At 40.2% G+C, this 26,249-nt stretch overlaps 1 protein-coding gene across 1 annotated transcript in view; it reads right to left on the reverse strand.

Annotated features, from left to right (window-relative positions):
• The window catches only part of znf827 (zinc finger protein 827), a 131,568-nt gene that overhangs the window by 45,445 nt on the left and 59,874 nt on the right, over positions 1-26,249 (reverse strand). Inside the window, exons 5-6 of the mRNA XM_041784605.1 lie at positions 22,377-22,655; positions 1,555-1,797 (exon numbers count right to left, since the gene is read on the reverse strand). Coding sequence (XP_041640539.1) covers positions 1,555-1,797; positions 22,377-22,655 — 522 coding nt within the window. The remainder of the gene's footprint in view (positions 1-1,554; positions 1,798-22,376; positions 22,656-26,249) is intronic.

Raw genomic sequence — 26,249 nt, forward strand, 5'->3', positions numbered from 1 at the left:
CTCGCACATTTGGCTGGATCTCCGCTAAATTAGGTCAGTCACTTTAAAGGAGGCGAATATTTATGCTGTCACTTATTTTACATTACATGTTTTTCTTTGATTGACATTACTTTGTAGAAATCTGTTTTCACTTTTACACTAGAGAGTTTTTTTTTTTGGTCAAAAAAGCCAAATTACGTTGACCATGATTCATTTATAAATTCAATAAAATTGTAAGACATCCAAAGGGGTGAATACTTTTTACAGACACTGTATAATCTTTCTGTTCGCTAGAATGCAAGAGAATGAATAGTTCCTAGTAGGCCTTAATGGTATGAAAGAAATATGCATAAAGTCCTAACTCAAAATGATTTGAAGTGATGAAGTGCAACCTTAAGCAACATTTGTAAAACCAGGTAAAGCCACTACCACTGAGAGCACAGAGCTGTGGTTTTCTGGTATTCAGTGGTAAAGAGCTCTATACAAAACGTCTGAGAACGGAGCCATATGTGTGAGTTTCAATGCGATGTACTGAAGTGAATTTCAAAGCTGCAACCATCTCAGTGTTCAGAGCGACCTTGCTACTGATGTGTCTCTGAGGTCCTACTGCTCTGGGTAATTCATATTGATTGCTCATTGTGTGACAGCAGCCCACTCTGTTCCAGTCCCCCTCACATTCAGACCCGGTTCTAACGGGGGGGGGGGGGTCGTCGCTGTTGCCAGGCTAGTGATGCCCCGGCCTCCCTGGGTGGGCATACAGTGTACCCCCGCTGCCCTCTCTACCCTCCTTATCCCCTGCCCCTCACTATAACCCCCCCCCACACTGCACCCCCTAAACACCCCACTCCGTCACACTGCTCGCCAAGGACAGAGGTCTCTTTCGACGTTGCCATGGAGATGCCGCACGGGAGAAATGTAAAGGGAGGGAGGGAGGGGAAGTGCAGGGGGGGAGGGAGGGGGGCGTGTGCAGCCAAGTGTGCTTGAGCCGGCATGTCTGAAAACGAGTCGAGGGAGGGAGAGAGAGAGAGAGAATGAGAGAAAAGACGGGAGGAGGAGGGAGGGGGGCATTTGTGCAGACACCACTCCCCACGGGGCCTTGTGTGAGTGTGTAAAGGTGTGCATGCAAGACTGTGTGGGAAAGAAAGACTGTCAATGTGTGAATTTGTGAATATGTGCGAGAGCAAGATGAGGAAAAAGATTTTACACAGGCTTGTTCCTCTGTGCAGCGTGTAAGAAAGGTAGGATGGATGTGAGGTCACAGGCGGGACTTTAAAGCTTGACGTCCCACACACCTTCACCTCAAAGCTCTGTCTTAATCTAGCAATACAAACAGCTGTCTGCTGCTTCAATGTCACTTTCATGGCCGTACAGGTGGAGAGCAAGATGTCATTACATGTCGTATATCCTTGACTTTACAACAGAGTCACCAGAGGATGGAAATGGAAACATAAGTTTTATGGTTGAGTATCAAAAAGTGTTCAAGGTTTACTCGAAGTAGAGCAGGAAAAAATGTGTTGTTGAGCTTTTTGTGCATCTGTGTGTGCTGTGAGAACAGCGTGTGCCAAAAGAACATACCTGACAGTTTGAACAGTAGTTCGGAGGCCATTTTGACCGATATGTCCTGCGAGAAGAGGTCTTTCTGGGGGCGGGCCAACGTCTCTGGGAGGTTACTCATCGGCTCACTCTTCTCGCTCGCTCCTAAAGTGCTGAAGGCCAGCAGGTGAGAGGCAGGAGGGGTGAGCTCTGCAGGGGGCGGGTCCACCTCCATGGGCTCTGCCTTTACTTTCACCTTCTGGTACTGGGTCTCTTTGTTGTTCTCTGCAACACATGAATGAACAAGAAGAACACTTCTGGTGAGACAATCTACATTGTAGACATGATTGGTATATCATTTAAGAGTGAACAATCTGTTTTACTCATACAAAACAGCATTGGGGAATAAACACTACGATAAACAGAAAAAAAGATTCAAAATCAAGGCGATGTTATGCGAATCATAGCACAGTGTAAAATAAGTTGAACACATTTTCCCTAGTATTAAGCTAAAGTTCAGTTTTGATGTACTTGTACTGATGTTATATGATGCTTTTACTAAAGTCCACTTCAAAGGAAGATCTGATGTTTTCTTGTTCACCTCTACAAGCAGTGCTGATGCAGAGTGTGACCACTTCTAAATTCACTCTGATGCTCATCATTCAGAGGAATGCTGCTTTTTTCCAGGATGATGAAGATAAGACCCACCTTACCTTGCCTCGAGTTGTCTTATACACATTATTCCCTTCATTTATTAGAGGGTCATGGTAAGAAAATCTCTCTCTCTCTCTTTATATATATATCGCTCTCTCTCGCTCTCTCTTTCGCCCTCTCTCTCTCTATATATATATGTATGTATATATATATATATATATATATATATATATATATATATATATATATAGTACTTAACAAATTTATTAGACCACCACCCAAGATAAGGTTTATGCCACAGCTGGCCAAAATCAACAGCATTGGTAATGACCAAATTCATTTTTTATGTGGTAATGGTTAATACACCAATATGTAGAAGCTCTTTAACCCAAATGATATTTTAATGCTAAAATATAATTATTATTGTTATTCATGAATTTTCAAATTAACTGATTTACAAAAAAACCCTGAAAAAATAGTAAAGCAAATTATTATTTCTTGGTTAATATGTTCAATTATAATTATGTACTTGCATTCCTGAACAGAAAAAATAGTTTTAGTGGTTGAATGTTATGTTTGAATAATTTCTGACTTCTCAGAGAAGTCCAGTGAGCCGGCTCAAATTTGGGTATAAAAAGGTGAATTCAGTTTGAAATTCCTCATTCCTGCTCAAAATGGTAAAACGCGAAGAGCTCACTGAAGATGAATTGTTGCTTGACACAAATATCTTATCAGCCAATCACATGACAGCAACTCAATGCATCTAGGTGGTTGAGAGGACTTGCTGAAGTTCCCACCAAGCTTCAGAATGGGGATTTAAGTGACTTTGAATATGGCATGGTTGTTGGTGCCAGACGGACTGGTTTGAGTATTTCAGAAACTGCTGATCTGCTAGGATTTTCGAGTACAGCCATCATGGGGGTTTATAAAGAATGGTCTGAAACATGGAAAATTATCCAGTGATCGGCAGTCAGGTGGATGGAAATGCCTTGTTGCTGTCAGAGATCAAAGGAGAATGGACAGACTGGTGTGAAAGGATTTAAAAAAAACACTTGTTACAACCAAGGTATGCAGAATACCATCTCTGAATAATAATAATAATGATAATAATAATAATAACTTTATTCATCCCCGAAGGGAAATTCATTAAGCAATTAATACACATCATATCGAACCTTGAAGCAGATGCTAAGAACAGGAAACTGAGGCTAGAATTCAAACGGGCTCACCATAACTTGACAACAGAAGATCGGAAAAGTGTCGCCTGGCCTGATGAGTCCAGATTTCAGCTGCGACATTTAGACTACAGGGTCAGAATTTGGCGTAAACATCATGAAAGCATAAATCCATCCTGCCTTGTATCACTGGTTTAGTCTGCTGGTGGTGTTATGGTGTGGAGGATATTTTCCTGGCACGCTTTTGGCCCCTTAGTACCGACTGAGCATCGTTTAAACGCCACAGCCCACCTGAGTATTGTTGCTGACCATGCCCATCCTTTTATAACCACAATTACCTATCATCTGATGGCTACTTCCAGCAGGATAATGTACCATGTCACGAAGCTCAAATCATCTCAAACTGGTTTCTTGAACATGACAATGAGCTCACTAGAGCACCTTTAGGATGGATGCGGTGGAACGGGAGATTCGCATCATGGATGTGCAGCTGACATATCTACAGCAACTGTGTGATGCTATCACCTCAACATGGACCAAAATCTCTGACACCTTGTTGAAACTATGCAACGAAGAATGAAGGAAGTTCCAACCTGGGCTCCATTCGATATGCATAGTCCTCTTCTACTTTCGAGAGAATGCTACAGACCCAGCTCTTTAGAGGACACCATATGCATTTAGCTAGATTCTTTGCCGACATTGTTCCAGCGGTAGAATGAGTCTCCCAAATACAGGCGACCCACACTGTCCTGCTCTACGTCTGGGGTTTTTGCAGCCACCTCTTTATGAGTGGCCCATCACTTGGTACTTTGGTCATTATTTGTTGGTTAAGACAATTTAATTGATGGCAATGAGAGGTCTCATGTTAATGATTAGTTGTTTTGCTGCTGCTTTTATTCAGGGTCTGACATTAAGGTTTTTGCCTACTTGTCCTTCAGGGCAAGTGCTTCCCAAATCTACCTGCCCCATTTAAATTCCTACTTGCCCTGTCTAGGAAGTATTTTTCTGGCTGTCAAGTGCATGCATTTTGCTCACAACATACTAAGAACTAAAACCCATTGCCTGTCGACTCTGGAAAGCAATACACATCACCTCTTTCCTAAGAAAACTGTATTTATTAGCTCTGTGTTAGCACACTGAAAATTATATCTAACTTTGTACAGATCAGTGTAATGTGAAAGCTGCACCAGGTTGTTTTCCGAAGAAATTCAAACTCAGGGATTTCATATTTACAATACTAATAAGGCAATAAAACAAATTCAGAAATATTTTTTCGTCACTGATGAAACCAACTATTCTCAGAGGAAAATGAGATCAGCAAAACACTGATACTAGAGAGGTGGCAGGATCTGCTACATATGCACCAATTATAAACTGGTGCTTTTCTTCTGTTTTTATTTGGTTTATTCATCATGAAACTGATGACACTGAGCCTGACTTACATCTAAGCTAGAGCTTGAGTTATTTGGTTTCAACAAAGACTCAGTTAAATGCATCAAAACAATCTATCAGAACCCTACAGCTAGAATAAAGATTAATGGTAGCCTAACAAAGAGAATAAAGCTGAACAGGGGCACGCGTCAAGGATGTTGTTCATCCCATCTCTTGTTCGCCTTACATATTGAGCCTCTAGCACAAGCAATACGGCAGAGTAAGGAACTGAAAGGAATTAGTATTTCATCGCAGTTGAGTCCCATTTTAGCGGAAAATCTCTCCTTATTTCTAGTCTATTCCCAGATGACATCATAATGTATTTACAGAATCCTGATGCCTGCTTTGACCACCGAATTGATCTTAACAACCTAAATAGTAATAACTCTGGTTATAAAGTAAATGTGAATAAAACACAGATTTTGGCCTACAGCCCCTCTTTAACTACAGCCCCTCTTTAGAAATAAGGAGAAATTTTCCATTAAAATGGGACTCATCTGCGATGAAATACCTGGGTGTAACTGGGTGACAAAGCAATACTCTCATCTCTATAAAACAAATTATAATCAAATTCATATTCAGATTAGAAGAGACGGTGAAAGGTGGTCAACCTTGGCATTAGATTTTAGCTCGAGAATTGAAGTGATAAAAATGAACATCTTACTCAGACTGTTGTATTTTTTCCAATCTCTTCCAATCACGATTCCACAGGAAAAGTTTAAAGTGTGGGATTAAATGATCTCTAGATTTATATGGAATGGTGAAAAACCACAAATTAAATATTGTACACTTCAAATAAACAAGGATAAGGGTGGCATGTCATTGCCAAATTTAAGAGACTACTATCATGCAGCACAATTTGGAGCAGTTATCAAATGGTGTGATAAAGAACATAAAGCTAAGTGGAAGGATATTGAGATGACCTTAGCAGACATCCCGGTCCAGTCCCTTTTACGAAATGCTAAACAAGTGAAACCATCACAAGATAAAATGGACCCTACGCGACTCCACACACTGAATATTTGGTTTGATGTAATTAAACATTACAAGTTAGAAAATGAGGTGAGACTGTTGAGCTGGTTTGCCTATGACAACAGATTTAAGCCAAGTTTAAATGACCAAAACTTTAAAAATTGGGAGAGAAAGGGAATCACAGCAATGTGTACATTAATGAAGAACAGAAATATGAGTTTTGAAGATGTTTAAGAGACATATGGACTAGAGAATTGAGATTTTTTAGATATCTCCAGCTGAGAGATTATTTCTTAAAAGAAATACAAAACTTCAAGAACATAAATGGATTGTTGAATTTAATAGTGTAGATGTACAATGGGAAAAGATTCAAGGTAATTTCTGTACTCTATCACACATTAGTAGGTTGTCTCTTTAACTGTGTACATAAAAGAAAAATGGGTGAGAGAGCTTCATATTGAAATTGCAACAGAAGAATGGTTTAACATGTGTGAAACACAACACACCACTACAACTTCAAGGATATGGAGAGAGTTTGGGTGTAAAAATTTAACACACTACTTCATTACACCCAAAATTAAAAGTAAACAAACTGGTTGACAACTAACATGCTGGCAGTCATGTGGAGATAAAGAGGCAAATCATACACACAACTTTTGGACCTGTCAGAAATTATGTTCATATTGGGAGGATGTACATAACATCACTAAAAAATGTTCTGGGGTATGTGATACTGAATGAATGTAAAGTAATGTACCTTGGAGATATAAGCCCTTATGTGACTGATAATGATAAATATTTAACTAAGATTTTATTGGTAACAAGTAATAAGGCAATAACAAGAAATTGGTACAAATCTGAACCACCTACTGTACAACATTGGTTAGAGATTGTAAGAGAAGTATATACGATGTAAAAAAAATGACTTATCATTTACGAGTGAAAGAATCTGTCTTTGAAAGCAAATGGAGGAAATGGACAATTTATGAATCACTGTGAGGAACTCATGAACTGACATCAACTTGAAGATACTGGATATGTATGCTCCCCTTAAAGATAATGGACTCATGCAGCAATGGCTGTTCAACCCTTTTCTTCTGACCTGTTTGTCAGCTTGCAACCTTTTCTTTTTCTTCTTTACTGACTTGTAAAATAGTAAGATCTTTTCCTACATAACACTGTCTAATATGGTGTGACAAAAATTAATACAAATTTAAGTTATAAAAAAAAGCTAGAGCTTGAGTTAAAAAGCTGTGATTCAGTCTATAACATCTATTGTATAACCCTCAAATATAAACACATTCTACATATTCACAACTGTATTTAGCAAGGTTTCACGTCAAAAACTACAGATTCCCATTTTTAGGTGGCATTTGAACACATCATAACATATAGTATACAGTCGTCTAATTTACTGAGGTTACCTAAACGCATCACATTTTCCCTCTTTCAGCTTGTTAAGTTTGCTAATTAACTTCAAATGTGTCGATTCCACCACAGATTTCCACACTGGATTAATACTTTGAACAAACAGGAATTGCTACAAAGTTTCTGAGCACTGTTCAGCATTTATCTGAGCAGCTGAAGAAGAAAACTGTCCTGAAGCAGCTACAAAGAGAGGGGGTAGAGGGGGAAGAGGGAATATGAGAGCCTGTTAATCCAACTCGATAGCAGTATTGATAAGGTTAAATGTTATTGATTCTCGGGTATTTCAAAAACACAGAACTGGGTCCTTATGGACCCGGGTTTTGATCCCCATCCCTGTTCCATGGTAACAGAAACGAGAGAGGAAAATAATAAAATTAATGAATAGACAAGCTCACTCGTGCTTGCCCGACTGGGTATGTCCTTACAAGTTTTGCTTGCCCATCGGCTTTTTGAAGTTGCCCTGGGCATTCGGGCAACCGTTAATGTCGGACCCTGTTTATTGTTTTAAAATTTAAACATGAAAGAAAGAAAAATTCTAAACACCATGTGCATAGCCTCAAACACTGCATGGCAGTACCTTTGTCTGATTGGAGTGCACTTCCTGGCACTTACTCATATTGTTTCTAATGTCTAGATCTTTGCTTGTGTTGTTCTTACTCTCAGATGTATATCGCTTTGGACAAAAGCATCTGCTAAATAGCGTTGTCACATAGTAACTTGTGTGAAATCCTCCGACTGCTGCTGGGAGTAGCATGCTCCATTATCACTGGCTTTAGCTGCTGAAGGACAGTTACCTCTCTAATCTCCTCAGACCAGCCATGGAAAGCGTCCCAAAACTTTGTAGAAGTTACTTAAAAATGTGAGTTCTGTGTTGGAAGTGATGTTGAAATTGGCAAAACAGACATTTAGTCAACAGACAGCTGGTTATATTATGATGTGTTCAAGGTCAGCTCAGGGAAATGACAACTAGATGAGTGTAAATAAAATGTGATGATGTATTCAAACACAGCATTGAGTGAAAGAAACTTCAGTTTTTTTTAAATACAGCTGTGAGAATGAGAAATATGACTGTTTAGCAATATAAAAAATGGATAAAACAGAAGCTATCTTTTTATCTTTTAACTCAAGCACTACTCAGCTCATACAATCAAGAGTATTGATAACAGTATCAATATGGATACAAATCAATGACCCCCAACCTTACTTCAAGGCTGTTCTCCTCTTTTTGCATTCTCACCTTTAACATCTATAGGAAGAAATATAACTATCTTTAAAGAGATTGCATTAAAATCTAATCTTTTTTATAATGTATATTATTAACTACACCCTTAAACTGAATGAAAATCAAACTGCTTTAGAACAAATTAAAGGCAAAACACTACAATCCCAGAGCATTCAGATGCATCAAGGATAAACCTATCCAGACCTCATTAGCTGCAGAGAAATGCATTTGAAATATTTGTGAAATGTGCGAGCCTACTGTGTGACCTCCATATCACCCTGAGAGCAGAAAAGTTTGAACAGGAATGTACCTGCATTATGAATAAAGGCTTAATTCCATGTGGTTTTGTTGGTAAAAGTACCTGTCAGATGCTCTCATCTTCAACAAGTCCAATCCATTTCACTGACGCAGCCACCCCCCCAAAAAAACAACACACATAAATAAAACTTTGACTACCAACCTAATGTTCAAGTAAACAAAGCCCTGATCATGAATGTTTAACGATGCTGTATAAGTTCAATCAAAGCTAAAAATAACATCAAAAACATGAGAATTGCAGCTTAAGCCAAGCTGAGCCGGTTAGCATGTTGCTCTGTAATTATTAGGGCAGGAGGGCACCGAGAGGTCACTCTCTCCCTGGGGGGGGACTCCAGCAGCTCCATGTAGGTTCACTGAGTCAAACAGAAAGCACACTAAACCACTTAAAATGTTAACTAAGAAGCAATTAATCCTTGAATATGATAACTAGAGGTGTTTGACTTCGAAGTCTCAGATTGAAGGGATTTATCCGACGCACAAACAACGGTGAAAAGAGGGTGAAAAACAGCTGGTGACTCACTTCACACAAGTTCAAAAGGTGAAGCAAAAGCAGCGTGCTAAATATAGTGTCCATGGCATCTGTTAGGAATGTCCCGAGCTGATCCGTTGAATCAAATAAAGTCTCTTCTCCTAGACGGATAATAAATAAAAAACCTGTGGACATTCATGAAAAAAATATGGCAAACTATGTTGAAGAAACTGCACAAAAAATGCACAAACTGTTTCTCTGATGGTAACAATGGCTACTTTTACCAGATTAAACACAGGCCTACTTAAAGCCAGAGTAAGTATGCACTGTGCAGCTAAATAATAAATGATAAGGACACCCTTTAGCATCTGTAGAGCCTCTGTATCTGATCTTTTGACTGCAGTGACGGCAGGAGGCAGAGTCTCAGTGCGGTGACAAGCAGGAGCAAGACAAAGCAGCAGGGTTGATACAGTGCTGCTGACATGGCGACTCAGCACGATTATGGGATATATGAATTTGGCAGGGCATCGGGAGCAGAGGGAGGGGCAAGGGGAGGTCAGAAGAGCTGGGGAGAGGGTGGGGAGGGAGGGAGATACAAGACACTAACCCTGTGCTAACCCTGCTATCTCCCCCTCCCTTCCCTTTGCATTCTCTGCTCCTCTGCTGAACGAGGCCAGTGTGAGGCTTCAAGACTAGACTTAGTATATAGGACGTTGTCTTCGAATCAGTGTGCGCTTTGTTTATGAGGATGAATTAAAGGGTAAACTACTCCCTCGAAGAGGTCCAGGTGTCTGGTTTAGTGGAGCCAGCATGTGGGGGGACACTGACAACCATCAGCCTCACTAATCCCTTAATCAGGTGGTCAGAGTTGGCCAAGAGTAACCTAGGAGAGGTTGATGGAGGGGCAGAGCAGAGCAGAGGAGGAGAGAGACGGGCAGGCGGGCGGGTGGAGGGGTAGGGGGCACTGCTCCGCAAGGGTCAACCAAGGGACACGCGAGCTTCCATCATTGGATCACCACCCTAACGACAGAGGCTGAGTGGACTGCTGTGCTGCAAAAACACACACACTTATACGCAAAAACACACCAATGTGCAGGAGGACACTTTCCGCACTTGAGCTCTCAGTGCTGGGACAAACATGCTCTTAACCCAAAGAGCCATTAGACAGAGATCACACAAAATGCAGAAAAAAACATCTGATAATAAAAAAAGGCAGAAATGAAAAGCATCACATTACAAGAAGCCAGTCAGGAGTCTACCTGTCAAACAAAAAATAAAAATAAAAATGTGCCCTCACTCCCACGCTGATAATAGCTGTAGCTTTTTGGTCGGGGTCATGACCTAATGTTCTGAAGCCATAAAAAGCAGCCCTCAGTCTGCTACAATCCAGCCAGTGTGTGCCTATAAATGAGTGTGTCTGTAAATTAGTGTGTTTTAGTGTGTGTGACCTGCGTTTCTATGCGTCTCCGTGTCATCCCCTCTGGTGCAGAAGCCTCTTCTGCGATACATCAGCTGCCATTAGGCCACAAAATCAGGTCTGTGTGTTTTTGTTCTATATTGCTGTGCCTTAACCAAAGAAAAAAGCATTGCCTAATTTTGGAGTCAGAGCTGCTCTAACTCTTCCCAATATCACTCCTAAAGCCTTGTGTATACTTCTGCATTAAATCTATGCTTTCCTACACTATAGTGACTGCAGCAGTGTGATTTTTACAGCAATTTCCGGTCCCATTGCCACATTTCCTGCTTGTTTGTGTACTGAAAACCATGGAAGCTCAAACCAAGAATTTATGTTAAAGTTGGAGCTCATAAAACTACAGTTATGGCTGAAAAGAGAGACATCAATGTGGATAGAAAGCAGGCCCCATAATCTGCTGAGGCAGAGAAATGGGGGAAATTCTGAACTGATATGACCCTGAAAGATGTGAATGAGGAAATGCAAATTCGTATATTAGGATTCCAGCAAATACATTTGATGAATTGTACTGTCATCTGCAGATATGTGGAGTACACACAATATACCTGTAGATATCAGTTAGAGACTGGCGGTTACCTGATGTTATCAGGCTTAATAACCACAGGGCTTGCAGTCTGCATTATTTTAGCATATAGTAACTGAGGTCAGAGGAACTGCCTGCAGAGCTCAGAGACAGGATTGTTGCAAGGCACAGATCTGGAGAAGGGTTCCAAAAAAAGTTCTGATGCACAGTGACCTCCATCTTCTCATAAAAACTGAGCAACTGGGGGAAACTGGCCTTAGTAAGAAAGGTGACCAAGAACCCGTTGGTCACTCTGACTGAGCTCCAGAGATCCTGTGTGGAGATGTTTGAGAAGAACAACTATCACTGTAGCTCTTCACTGATCCGGGCGTTATGGTAGAGTGGCTAGACAGAAGCCTCTTCTCAGTGCAAAACACATGAAAGCCTTCATTTTCAACAAATTAGCTACATTGTCTACAATTCTGTTTTCACTTTTTAATGATGGGGCACTGATTGTAAATCAGTTAGAATAAAAATGATTTTTTTTTTTTAACTGTACCATCAGGCTGCAATATAACAACATTTAAAAACTGAAGGGGTCTGAATACTTCCTGAATGCCCTGTTCTATAATGGGAAAACACAGCCAAATAAAATGTATTGATTCTTTTCTAATAATGCTTCCATACATGAAAGACATCTAGGGTTAAAAATTAGAAATATAAAAAAGGTTGAAAAATTGCCATCAAAAATTGTTTCAATATTGTACAGTACTTCACTAAATTTTCACATTCACAAACACCCCAACACTCAACTAATGTTCATTTTACAGTAGTGTTTGAATGGTTGGTCTCTGGTCTTATCAAGAAGTTTTAAAATAGTCCAGCGAAACTGCGAAAAACATATAAATGTCATAGCATTAACCTTTAAACAGGGGTACAAAAATATAAAAGATCAAATCATCATATTTGGGGTGTATTCTTTTGTTAGACTCTCTTCTTTAAAACATCTACCTCTACATCCTCCACATCAAAATTTACTCAGGTTTCCTAATAACCTGATCCAATGGATTTTCTTATTCTTTTAATTACAGTATCTTTTAGACTCCTAACCAGGTTGATATTGCACCACAAAGCTTTTCCTGTGGTACATCAGCTCAACTCCACTTGGTTCTGATACTTCATTTTAATTACAGTATATACTTTGACAGTGCCTGCTACCTGGTTCTTAGTCTGGGGTTTTTTGCAATGGCAAAGATAAAAAGTTTTGTTCCAGAGATGGTTGTAAGCAGTGAAACAAAATACTATTGAAAAGTATAGGAGAGTTTGGGAAATTATACAGCAGTACAAAGCTGATGGCAAAAGGGGTCTGATTCCTGTGTTGGACATCCCACTCGTGATGCTCCTAATGACGGTACTCTTTGACCACTGAGTGTTATTTTCTATGGCTTTATGGTGAAAATGAAGCAATATGCCGGTTTTGTGTGAAACTGTATGCTATTGTACAGATGCTTCACAATAAAGATATTTGAAAGGGAATAACAACATTTCATCTGTTTTTCAGAAATCCATTCATCAGCCTGCACTAGCAGATATGATGCTTGTTACACACGTACATATCAGATCATTCTTGATTAAAGCTGCTGCTTCTGTGTCAACTCGTGGCTTCGGACATTTTTTCACCAATCATTTCACAGCATATTAGCATCCAACCCAGTGATGGACAACAAGACCCCCAGAAGTATTCAGCTAAACTATCTCAATCCCCCCCTTGTGGCTGGTAATTGAAATAGGGACTGATGTCACAGCTAAAAGCTAAAGGACATACATTCAAAAGAAAATATGTAAATTGGACTAGATGTTCATTTTTATCTTCATTTATTTGATAGTTAGGCCCCCAAAGTGCCTGTCAAGAAAAAAGCAGGCAGCCTTGTACAAATGTAGCTGATGACCTCTGGCACAGAGGGAATGCATCATTATGAGGGAGTATACATTATTTAAATAGGTAAATATTTTGTTTAACTGGGGTCAGATTTCTTGCATGTGCACACATTACCTGAACAACATAGCTGATTTTGTTTCTGGTAAGTCTTCACAAAGCTTTAGATAATTTTTCGCTGAAGAGCAAAAGTGCAAGGTTAAACATACTAGTGCACATCTATCCTCAATCTGTTTGCATGATAAATAAGAAGCACGCTTTTGGTTTTAGTTGGAGATCAGCCTAAATGTTTTGTGATAAAATTCTTGTTCAGGGATCTACAGCAGCACTTTATGTGCATTAGAAACTTGTGATAAACTGTTTAATTGAAGTCTGTCTGGATTAGGAGGTTTAAAACCAAATGTGACCCTTGTTCAAGTAAAAGTCTGTAAATGAAAGCTCCATTCAACTCTACATGGAGTGTAATGGCAGCAGTGTGGCACAGTTTTACAATGTGTGAAAGCAATCTCCATGCCAAGTTGCTATAAATGTACTATACATACTTTGTTCACTGTGACGCAGCACTACTCAAGTATTGAGCCAGAATGAAAGTGACTGAGGTTTGTGCGTTGTTCTGTTTTTAGTGATCAACTTTGACCTCAGGTGTCTGCTTGAATCTGCACAGACGTGACAGCGCGTTCAGCTGAGAATACACCACAGGAGGGTTCAGACCCTGGATGAGTTTGACAAAAAAAGTCACAAACTATTAGTGATTTAATGCTTGCGAGTCAAATTAATGCACCACTGTGATGCTTAGAAAGAAACAAAAACTTGGACAGACAGACAGCAAGGGGGAGGCAGAGAGGAAGGGGAAAAAATTGTCAAAGAGTGCCAGAAAAAGAGCACCCGAGGGTTAGAGAGGAAAGAAGAAAGCAGGATGAGAGAGAAGAGCTGGGGGAGGACAGAGGGATGAGGAACAGCTAGAGCCTAAATGACAACCTCTCCACCTCTCCCCCCTCCTTCTCTCCTTCTCCCTGCTCTGCTATTCCACATCCCTCGCTCCCTGCCCCCATCCCTCTCTCTCTCAATCTCTCTATTCTCCTGCTCTCTAGCCGACCTGCTCAGACAGGGGTGAAGAGTTCAGGCGCTTCAAAGGCTGCAGTGTGGAGACTGCATGTCATGTGGGAGCCACAGCAGCCTTGCCTGCAGACTTCACAGACAGCTGCTGCTACAATTGATCCTCGACCAGCTAGCTCTCAGTAGTTCAGCCTTCCAACTGTCCAAAACTGCGGCTACATCTGACTCTGGAGCAGTGTGCTTGATAAACAGCCCATCAGGAGCCAAATATGGCCCCGATAAAGTGGTCCTAAACAAAACATTTGGCACACGACAGAGCTAATTCAAGGCTAGTGCAGCTTTTATCATATAAAAAAGGATGAGACAAAAGAATTATTTATCCACAGTCGTCGTGTCACTCACCCCTGCATATAAAACTACCTACATTTAGAAAAGAGCAGAGGTAATTATCTCTGCATTCCTGTAAATAGAATGACAGACAGTGATGAGTGAGACAGAGAGAAAGATGTGGAGGTAGAGGGTGGGGGGGTGGGGTGGGAGATAGAGAGGTCAGCGAGCGGCCACACTGAGGGGGCATGATGAGGACACTGTCAGAGCAGTGTGGAGCTTAACATAAACTAGTGCAGCGTCGTAATGCCTGTGTTGCGAAGAGGAATGGTGAACTGCTTACACAATCCACTGCGTTAAGCTATATGAAGTAAATAGTGAATCCTTCAATGTGAGGCGAAAGACAAATATGGAGCATTCACCTTATAATACAATGTAAACTGGGTAGCTCACTTGACTGTATCAATGAGTTTATTCCAGCATATCTTTATTTTTGGATCAGTCATCGTCTACCTGTTGGTAGTTTCTCCTTGAAAGCAAAGAAGTGAGATTACAATCTTTGTCCTTTTCTTTATTAAGATAAATGTATTATTTTGAAGTTTTAATTACCAACATTAATCCACCATATTCTAAAAAGTCCCACTCTATTTAACAGTTCATAGTATGAAATGAGATTGAGGGTCAAAGACAAAAACAGGAAAAAAAAACAAGACGGAAGAAAATATTTTGGGGAAAAGACAAAAAACAATTTTTAACCAGGAGTGGGGTGGTTATACAGTTCAGGCGCCCCTCGGGGTGCCTGAGATTTCAGGGGAAGCATGAAATCTGTGCCCTGTCTGCTCTGATGATGTCAAAATTAGATGTACATACATTTTTTCAGAATCATGATTAGAAAAATAAAGTACAAGAGTGTATTAGAGCCACCTTAAATGATTAGAAAACTAAAAGAGCCATTAAATTCTGGGCAAAATAAGTTGACATTTTTAGGGGAAAATATGTTTGAGATAATAAAGTTTATGTTTACAGTAAAACAAAGTCAGTATTTCAGAGTTAAACAGGTCCTACATTTACAGGACAAAAAATCTCAAATATTGTATTTCAAAAGTCTAAATTTTGGCATAAAAATCTGAAAAATATCTCCTTTTTTTGTAAATTTACAACAAGAGTAAAAAATTACAAGAAACCAAACTAAAAACAGTGGTTGGATTTTTGACTTTTCCATCTCAAAAATTTAAATTTTTGATTCACGCAAATTTATGACATCATCCAGATGTTGGGGCGTGTGGCGGGGAGCTAACAAAGGAAAACTTTCCAAAGGATTATGCTTCTCACGGATCTAGGAGAGATCGCCACTTTTTCGCTGTTTTTCCTGGTAAACCAGTAGTATAGTGATTGATAGCAGGTTTTTCCATTAAGACTTTTTTGTATTTTTTTTGTCACAAGGAAATATGTTTTTTTCTTCAATGACAGTCTAATATTAGGACTTTAAAAGACTTAAAAGATCAGACACAGACTATAATGCTTTGTTTGATAAATTAATGCTCTTGGTTTTTGTGAATCACTAAAGAATGAAATCAAATCTTTGTTTTGTTGTAATTAATTTACCTAACCTGACACACTACGTGCACATACGTTCTGGAGAGAGGTGTGAAATTAAAAGTGGAATGCTCTATGTTTCTGACATCTTCTAGTGATATCATTATTTTCATTCATTCACAACTGACGATTTTTCATTCTCAAATACTCCTGACTCTTGTTTTCCTTAAAAGAACCCCTTGAGTGTTTGATGCAACTTGAAAAATGCTGAGTGTTGGTTGAGTGCTACACTGTTATTAATTGCAATCCACATTATTTGTCCAAGTACACAGTTAAATAAGAAGGTTGTCAAACTGTGAAAAAAAACAACCTTCTCTATTATTTAATGATTATTATCATAATTTTTAAAGAATCACAGCTACAGATCTTAAGTGATATTTTTTTAATCAAAATCTGCTGGGTGAGAAAGCGAGAGCAGCAGTGGTTCACCGACTGCTTCATAAAACTTATCTTTTTTTCAAGTCAGGGGTTCCCAAGCTTTGCCTTCCAAGTACCCTCATATTGCAAAAGCCTCTTGCAGAGACCCCACTCTGAGAAAATGTCTTAAATATCTTGAACAATAAACATGTCACTTGATATGAATCTTTATAGCTTATTAGCAATTAATAATGCTATCACTTTCATTAAGTGTCCTTTTTAACAGTCTTATCTTTTCTGTCAGCAAAAAAATCAACAGTTACAAAAACAACTGTCTCTTGTCCATTTCTTACATCTAGTATGTCTTTTGGTGCAGGTAATTTTTAGTTGAAAGATCAGCATAAAATAAACACACAAACTTTTATCTTACTACTATAATTGTTTGTGTCTATGTGTCTGTCTGGATTTGCATGCCACATCGTTGCTCCAATTGTCCTTGATTCCTCTTAGAAGACGTCTTAGGTGTACTGGTTTGAAACTGGTGCCATAAAAAAATCCTAAATACATACAGATTTTCAATAAAATCCAAAACTGTTACACCTTTCAATTCAGTTTGCATCTCCTCCCTGTCCTCATCCTCCACTACGTCACTTAGCCTGTGTAACACATTCACGCCAACACAATGCCGAAGAGGAGACAGCTATCGCTCTCAAACTCACCAAAAGATGGAAATTATCGTAGACCACATGACTGATTTTTCTTCCTAACTGATAGCGACAGTGACACAGCTGGAAAACAACTGGCCTGGATGTGATGATACACCTGCATCACGACCCCTGATTAAAGTCAGCTCTTTTAAAGCACTTTCTATGCTCTTATTATACAAGACAATACAGGAGATGTGTCACACGTTGGTGTTAGAAATCACAGTTTATTTGACGTTATTATTTGTCTGTTAATCTTAATATTAAACATGGATTGTCAGAATCTATGTGCGATGTGGACGAGACTGGGCAGAAATGTTGAAGGCAGGAGTGGACAGTACCATAAGTGGGCGGTAACAGTCAGAAATCCAGCAGGATTGGGATTAAGGAAAGTGTCCTGTGCACCATGTTGTTCTAGTTTGCAGTGATTGAAACCATCTATGAAAATATCTATTCAAGCCTTATAGTTACAAACAATATTAATATAGCTGATTTATATTTTTCTAGCCTAAACTCTCCTTTCTCTCCAAGTTCTCCCTCTAGCCTAATCTGGTGAATTCCCCCTGCACAGTATAATCTTCTGTACAATTCACTGCCAATAAACCAATCAGTTCTCCAAATATACACAAAAAGACACACAATGTATTTAAAGCAATTGTCGCAAAGAAGCAATGAGTCTGTTTGCATCTACACACCTAAACTGCTTTTAGACAGTAGAGAAGCTTTCCACATCAGTAAGTGAATCCCTACAGCTACCCGAAGGTAGAAGGAGATGTACAGTGTGTTTTTATCTGTAGCAAGTGCTGCCGAGCCAAAGAGCACGGCCATTATGCAACATGATCCACTGTGGTTACCTCGAGGAAAAAGTGTACAACTTACCAGGGTCCTGCAAAAAATACCACATTGCACCAACTGGTCTGTTACAGCATCTGCTTCTGCTTTATATGCTGCATTTTAATTCATGCATTTTAAAAGCAAACTGAAGTGTAAAAGCAAAATTAAAACCAGCCATGTTTTTGGTTGAATTTAAAAGGAGTGAGTCACGAAAAATGCCCAAAGAGTCAGAAAACTGTCAGATTATCAAGCTGGCAGTGACAATATCAGCGCTGACAGCATGTGATATGTCAGTGAGGTTTGGCTCCTACAGATGAGCCAATTATGTGAAGTCTTTTGAGGGGTATCCAGGTGGGGCTGGCATCCTTTGATTATAAACAGCATCAATTATCACTCAATCAATCAGCTCTGGACGCTGCCAGGTCCTCTGGAAACCAACACTCACTCCTTGTTTCTTGCTGAATTCAGCTAATTGCTGTTACTCACAGTAAAAAACAAAACAGTGTTGTTTATTTACCTTTACTAGAGCTGTTAGACAAAGCAGAAATTACACTATGGCATTAAACACTGTAAAGTAAAAGACAAAATTAGGATTAAGTTCTCATGTTGCTTATGTTCTTTTTAAAGCAGAAAGAGGAATGTCATCCACTAAAAACATGCTGTTGTCATCCCAAAGTCTCTCAGCACCTCAGCGGTCAGAAGTGCTTAATGTAGCTTTAACTAGCAAGCTAACAAGGACTGCAGAGGGGAGAGGGCCTTTTAAATGTCCTCTGAGATGGAAGGCCTGTTCCTGAGGAATGAGTTAAGCGAGCACAAAGTGTGATTTCACACCTATGGTGAGGGTGGCTGGATGGTGAGTGGGTGGCACGGCTGTTACCCACACGATGCCAGTCTGCCAGGGCACCACCTAGGGCCCTGCACCCCCCCTTTTTCCCTCCTCCCCTCTCCCTCCTCCCTTCCTGTGACGCCATGTTCCCCTTGCCCTGCAACACCAATGCCCATCTGCTAGGACACGTTAGCCGCTGGCGCCAGGGACTATTTAGCCTGGCGTAATTAGCCCCCAGACACCAGCAGCCTGGTTTTAAACAGATGTGGGGGAGGCGGCGCAAGCAAGGCGACTCAACATGACCATCCAATGTTTGATAAGGAAGAGAGGAGAGGGGGAGGGGGGTGGGGGAGAAGAAGAAGTGACCTACTTAAAGGGATGATGCAACTCATGTTACAGTACAATGGGCAGTAATGATGACAACCCTACTTGCTCTGACGGTCCGATGCCATGGTTGAGGAAGGATGAGCTGCTGAAATCTAATTAGGCTGTGACCATTTGCTGTAAGACATGCTAGAATGAGAAAATAAGCACTTTTTAACAGGAAAAAGGGATGTTTTGCTCCCTCAGTGCAGCTTCCATATTCAAGTATCCTATTGTGCTCAGTGGCTGACCATTAACAGGGGACAGAGGAAGGTTAGAGTGTAGATGCCCTTGAACCTCATGACTGTAATCACACGTGACTGTAACTGCATTGACCTTTCCCTGGCTCCTTCCTTTCCCTCCTCGCCATCTTTGTCTCCTTCCCTCCCCCCTCCAGGGTCATTTGAGGGTCCAGACTCTTGTCAAGGCTGTCACTCTAGACAGCCCTCTCCATCTACCACCCCCGCTGTTGCCATGGCAATGGACGGCACTGCGCTCCGAGGACTGTGTGAGGGGGCAGAGGGAGCCAGCGGACGGATGAACGCTGCAGCATCTTTCCCTAACCCAGGTCAACCTTGCAGAGCTGGTGTAAGTGATGGGAGGGGGATCAACGCCGGCCATGCTGCTTGAGGACCAAATAAACCGGCAGGCTAACATGAGCACAGCGGTGGGAAATGGCAAAAAAATGACAGGAGACAAAGAGGCATAATAGCAGTGAAACAAAGATGATAGGTGGATGCAGCTCAGCCCAGATCATTTATCTCTCTGAGCGGAAAGGCCAATAGCGTCAATTAGTATCTTTGTTGTTTAAAAAATAGTAATCATGTCAGCTTTGTCTACCCTCAAACCCCTCACACAAAAGTGCACGCACACACACTGGGAAACGTGACCTGGGGGCAGGCAGTGGAGCAGCACACGTGTAGTACCACAGAGCTCCCAGCCAGCGTGAGTCACTGTGAACACCAGTCAACCCAGAGAGAACAATGGCAACCGGTGTGTGAGGTGTCTGTCAAGCACGCACGCACTGGCACAAGATGAAGAGACACGAATTGAGAAACACCCCACTGTGCCACCGTCAGACCGCCATTTTCTATGTGGTTTTTAACACAGTGGAGGCATATTTGCACAAGTGTGTCACATTGTAAATTTTTGCTGTTGTTTAATTGTGGTGTACTTATCATTCCAATGTTGAAACAAGGCTGTTTTTCTAAAGGAAAGGTAGTTCAGGACCTGCTCTGCAGAAGGTTAACCAAACTTTAAGAAATATGCAAAGAGTACAGAAATGATCTATTGTCTCATATAAAGCTTATCATATAGCTGGGGATTCTCTCTGTGTTGGTGCACAGTGATACACACTTCAGTGAAGATCATTCTTGACATCCTAAGAGACACTCCAGCAGCCCACAGTGGACACACACCTGTCCATAACCCACTTGGATCTGACCTGGCGATCAGTAAGCTAAAAAAAGCAGCAGCTTTAAGCATAAGCAACACATAATAAAGAGCTAGCTCTGAGTCCCTGCCTGAGGACATTTAACAAGCATTCCTTTAGAGCTCAGACCACAAGCTGTAGAGGCTAAATCACGCTGCACTGGGTGATGTCAGAGGGGTCCACACAGGCTGAAACATGGTGCAAATATCCTACTCTGTAACGATCTCTCATGGAACAAAGGGTAAGTCAGGTTTAGTTTTAGGTTCAAGATAGCGAGCTGAGAGATCCTCTGACATGTGATGACACTGTTCTGAAGTGGGACACTAGAAAATAAAACTACTGTATTAAATGAAACAGAGGGTACACTGAAATCACTGCTTTTCATTCAGAACAACTTCATATGAGCTGCTACGTAGTGAATGAAGGTTATGCATTTTCCCCAACAGAAACATCTAATTTACACATATGCATCCTATTTTAGTGTTTTTAGGTTCATCCCAGACCTTTTAATTGCAATCACTGTCATAATCTTTCTCATAATCTTTGCCATCAATATTAGCCAGTCCCATTCATACACATCTACACCCATTTACACACCACCAGCAAAGCAGGGGGAACACATTGGGGTTAAGTGTCTTGCCTAAGGGCACATCAACATGAGACTGCAGGAGCTGGGGATCGAACCACAATCTTCTGATTATAGGAGGACCAACTCTACCTACTGAGCAACAGTCACCCCAAAGGGTAGGGTTTAATGGCTAATGTAAGACTCAAACAACTGCAAATATCAAATGACAAAGTGCATGATCTTAACCTCCGTTTTCTTAAGTTTAAGCATAATTTGTTTGCACACTTTTAGAAAAACTGCAGGCAAATTTAAGACAATAGGTGTCATGTTTTGAAGCAGTATGCCCAGCATTATGCAGGGGGGGTTTGCTTCCCACCAAAGGTCTCTGAATGCAACTGCACTGTACTTAACACATGTAGCACTGTTGTGCCTCCTCTTTTAGACACCCTGCATTTGTTGACAAGCAGAGGGGGGCTGAAGTCAGCAAAGACATATAGAGAAGCCAACTTTATCTTGTCAACTGACAAGGTGCAATAACACTACATGATTCTGCATCCAGCATCTTGCATTCTGTTTGCATATGCATTACTCTGCCCAACAGCAACATAGAAAACTCAGTGTCTGACTTGCAGACTAGTTTATTTGCAAAGCTCTCACAGTTTAAAACCAGCCAAATACTTACTTAAGTCCAGCTACATGCTTGGTCACTCTCTCTTGTTCTCTTCTTAGCTTTATCTGTCTGCATCCTCTGTTTTTTGGCAGTACCAAGTAGGGCTAACTGGTTTCTTTTTAGCTGAAGTCTGGTGTATGCACCAGTGCTGTGAGGCTGAACACAGTTTTTATGTGCAAATGCGCAATTTCCACAAGCACCTTTAAAATCACGTGCAACACATCAGCACTTTAGCACGTAACCATCTGCCTTATGCACTTTAACACCTTATGCAATGGCCACTTTAGTCCTAGTCAGTCTTAAGCATAGTCATACAGCCACCTTCTGCTCTGTTATAAGTGGGCCTTTGTATATTAATGTACTGTTTTGTTGTTTGGATGTCCAGGACAGTGAGAGGACATTCTGACTGTTCTGAATGTTATTGCATTAGATTGACTCTGAAACTACTTTGAGGTAGAAAAGTTGCATATTGTTGATGTAAATCCCACCTTCATTTTCTCTTTTGCAAAAAAGAAGGCTGTTCTGAAGATATGATACATACCTTGCCTACCTGAGAGCTTCATCAGCAGCTCAGAGGCCACTTTAACATTGATGTCCTGGCTCAGCAGGCTGTTCTTAGACATGGGACTTCCTTCCCTTGGCTTCAGTGGTCCTGGGCGCTCTGTGGCTGCCGCAGCCCCTGTTGGCCCGTCCTGGCAGAAAGTCGCAGTGAAGCCTGGCTGGACTTGGCTCTGTGTCGTGGAGGATGGTCTAGGACTCAAGGCTTCCTCCACTTTGGGTTCTTCTTTCAGGTGAAAAGGAGACTTTAGTGTCTCACGCTGGTTGGCCGCTGCAAATGGAGAAAAATAAACAAAAGAAATAAGAGGATAACAGAAACAGAAATTTGACTGAAGCAGGGCAAAAAAAGCTTAATACAGTAAGACAGTTTCTGTTTTCTCTTTCTACCACAGCTTCTGTCTCAACAATGAGAGAAGGGCAAATATCTTAAAACTTGCAGGCATCCAAGGGTATTTTCACTTGCAATGGGTATCCATTCAAATTTTCCTGAGATTTTGCTAACTGAAAACAAAGCAAACAATAACACCTGATAGATGGTATGTCTTACAAGGACATTATTTTGGTTTTTTGAGCATTTCTTATGATTAAAAAAGGCTCTTTCTACAAGACATGCTGTATAATAAATGAAAGTGAAAATTAAACAGAACAACAAAGTGGCCCGCAGTGGATTTTCACAGTCTAGTCACTGCAAAAAACACCACAGTTGGTGTGCTGTGGGCCAACACAGAAGGTGCAACCTTATGACTGTCCTTCTCTCTTGGTCTTCAGGGCATCCACAACAAATTCCCAATTCATTTCACTCCTCTTTTCTCCTTCACACAGCCCCCTTTCCCCATCCCATTAATTTCCATACACTTTATTCTCAGCTCTATTCTACTTTAAGTCTGGTTTCGCCATCCCTTCTCACCCGGGATTGTCTCTTCAGACGTTAGGACATGAAATAATTCCTGTACTTCTGTCGAGTGGGATAACAATCGGCTGTAGCCTTATCTGCCATCTCTGCAGCGTGTTGCCTAGGTTGGGGAGTGAACTGTCACATGGATCCCTTTGCTCTAAAGTCATCTTCAAGAGAAACTGGGCCACATCTAATCCGCCTAAGATGAATAATTAATAATTAGACATGGAGCAACTTCCGATAGCCGCCAAGAAAAGAACAGCGGGGCAAGCGCCTCTCTTTGTGTCTCTCAGCATGTTTCATTGCACTGTGTGCTTAAAGGAAGGTTTACACAAGCTAGAGCTGACAACATTGTTCAAATTTAAAATGACAAGAAAACACAGAAAGAACCTGCACAAATATGGTACAAAATACACTCCTGTTCTGTTCGCTGAGGCACATGATATCTTCATTCCATTGAGTGCAACTATGAGAATAATGGGGATGGTTAAAGGATACTATTGACTTCTAGTGTAACCTGACTTACTTTGGATGCACCGTGCCATTTATCAGAACCAATTACCATTCTAAGTATTACACTTAGTGGATTGGCAGTTGGCAGCAGAGATAAACTAAATAACTGTGACAAGAATGCAAGCAAAATCTAGAGATTTTATTGTGTTAGTTACACATTTGGACCATAATCAAACTGATTTTTTTTAATGAATGATAACTTCTTTATTATTATATTTATGAGTGGATTAGGATTATCTTCTGCAGAAAAGGGTAGAAAAAGTAGTTTAACTGAACAAGCATGACACATGGAGGAAGTGTGAGCATGACTTGTTCTCTGCAATGATTTTTTTTCTGTATTTTTATTTGCCAAAAGTACAAATTAGCCAAGATGGAAGCAACAATATCTAACTGTGCTGGTATGACTTAAGCGTCAGTAACGAGAAACTTCCTTCTAAAGCTAAATTTAAACGTAGCTTTAGCAAAAGTCCTGGCAGGAGGACTATATTCTGCATGCTGGTTTCATGCATGCTGTCTTTTTTTGTCATCATCAGCTGATTGTTACCTTATCATATTCTTGCTGTCTTTTTTAAATATGAGTCCTCGACTCCTCCACCTGTTCATTCATGCCATCATTGCGCGCAACCCTCCATCTTCCTTTAACTGCCACAGTCTTTACAGTTTCAGTTAGTCTTCCTCCTTTCTACCTAAGACGACATCCTCAGCCATCATCCAGTCAAACCCCATGTTCACAACATTGTAAAGTTTTAATCACATCAGCCTCAGATGGAATAATCAGCCAACACCTCCACCACCAGTGTTTCCATGGAAGGATAGATTTTCTTGTGCTCCAAAAGCAGATTATGTTTGTAATATGCCTTCTTTGTAAATGCAGTAACCAAGTATTTTAAAACTAGGACAATTAAGGTTAGATTCTATAAGAAAAATAAAACAGTTGAGAAAATACGTGACATATTTTGAGAAATATCTTGAGCGGATTAGGACCAAGGTTGAAGTAAAAATAATGGTGGGCACTTCAATATTTAAGTTGAAATGCTGAGAAAAAGTTGACATTTCTAGAATAAAGTTGAAATACAACTTCAAGAAAAAAGTCAAAATATTGATAATAAAGTAAAACTTTTTTAGACGGTTAAAAACAGATCTTAGACAACCACTGTGTTTATGAGCTAGAAGATATAGAACCTCTTTGTTGTAAATCCTATTCTGAAATAAAGTTTCACGAATTCATCGATACATGGCTGTTTGTTATGATCTAATAAGATTCTACTCTATTCTCAAAATGTTGACTTTTTTCCTCAAAATTGTATTTGAACTTTATTCTCAAAATGTTGCCCTTATTCTCAACATTTGGACTTGTATTCCTTGTCGTTCCAACTTTAATCTTAAAGTAAAATGCATTATTTTCCTTCACTTCTGGCCCTAACCCTCTTCCATAGCCAAAAAAACTAAGCTACGCTAACATGCTAAGCATTCAAAGGTTTGTTTGTAAACCAAACTGTTTTTTACTCGTCTTTTATTTCGTCATGCCTTCTAAATTTTCACTTTAATGTATAAATATATTTCAAACTGCCATGACAATCTTTCACCACCTGTATCATCTGATAAATCACACTGTGTTGCATATTAAAATGATTCATCAGACAGTACTTCATTCGTCAACCTGATAAAAACATGACTCTTCATAGCCTGTTAACTAGTTAGTAGCTTATTAGCTAGCTAGCACATTGCCATACCATTCGAAAAGCATTGCAAAAGATTTTCTTTTTCTATGGCGGCAAGGAGTTTCAGAGGCCCACTGGACATCACATTCCTGTAAGAATGAATGACTGGTGGGTGACTTGCCTCCATAACCATACATAAATGACACAAAGGGTTGGCTTACAGGGTCCAACAAGGTTATGTAATTATACTTCAGAAGTAACATTTACATAACATAACATAAATGAAAGTGTTTTGTATAAGGCTAGGAAAGACCACAAGCTAATTATAGCAATATATAATAGCTGGTTCAGAATATAAATCATCAAGTGTGGCGGCCATGTGCCCCCAGTAAAATGCTACATTAGCCCCTAGTTTTGTTCAAGAAAAAACTACCTACAGGAAATAAATTGTTACTATTTATTTATTTGATTACAGTACATACATTTTGACACTTAATAACATTGAGTAAAAATATGAGTACTTAATAATTAGGGCTTTTATCGTTAATGTGTTAATGCTCGTGATTAATCTCAAAACCTTAGCGGGTTAAAAAAATGATAATAATGCAAATTAATCACATGACAAAGTTTGGCCACAACTTCCTCCTGTAGTCCTCCAGTAAGGATGCTGAAGTGCCTAGGGGTGAAAAGTTGAAAGTGATGAGTGATGAGACAGACTCAGGTCGAAAAAGTCGGAAGAATATGAGTGTAGATATAAGCAAAGTTGTGTGTTAGCAAAGATGCTAACTACAAAACA

Source organism: Cheilinus undulatus, linkage group 4 (assembly GCF_018320785.1).
Source record: "Cheilinus undulatus linkage group 4, ASM1832078v1, whole genome shotgun sequence".
In the NCBI taxonomy this organism is placed as follows: Eukaryota; Metazoa; Chordata; class Actinopteri; order Labriformes; family Labridae; genus Cheilinus; species Cheilinus undulatus.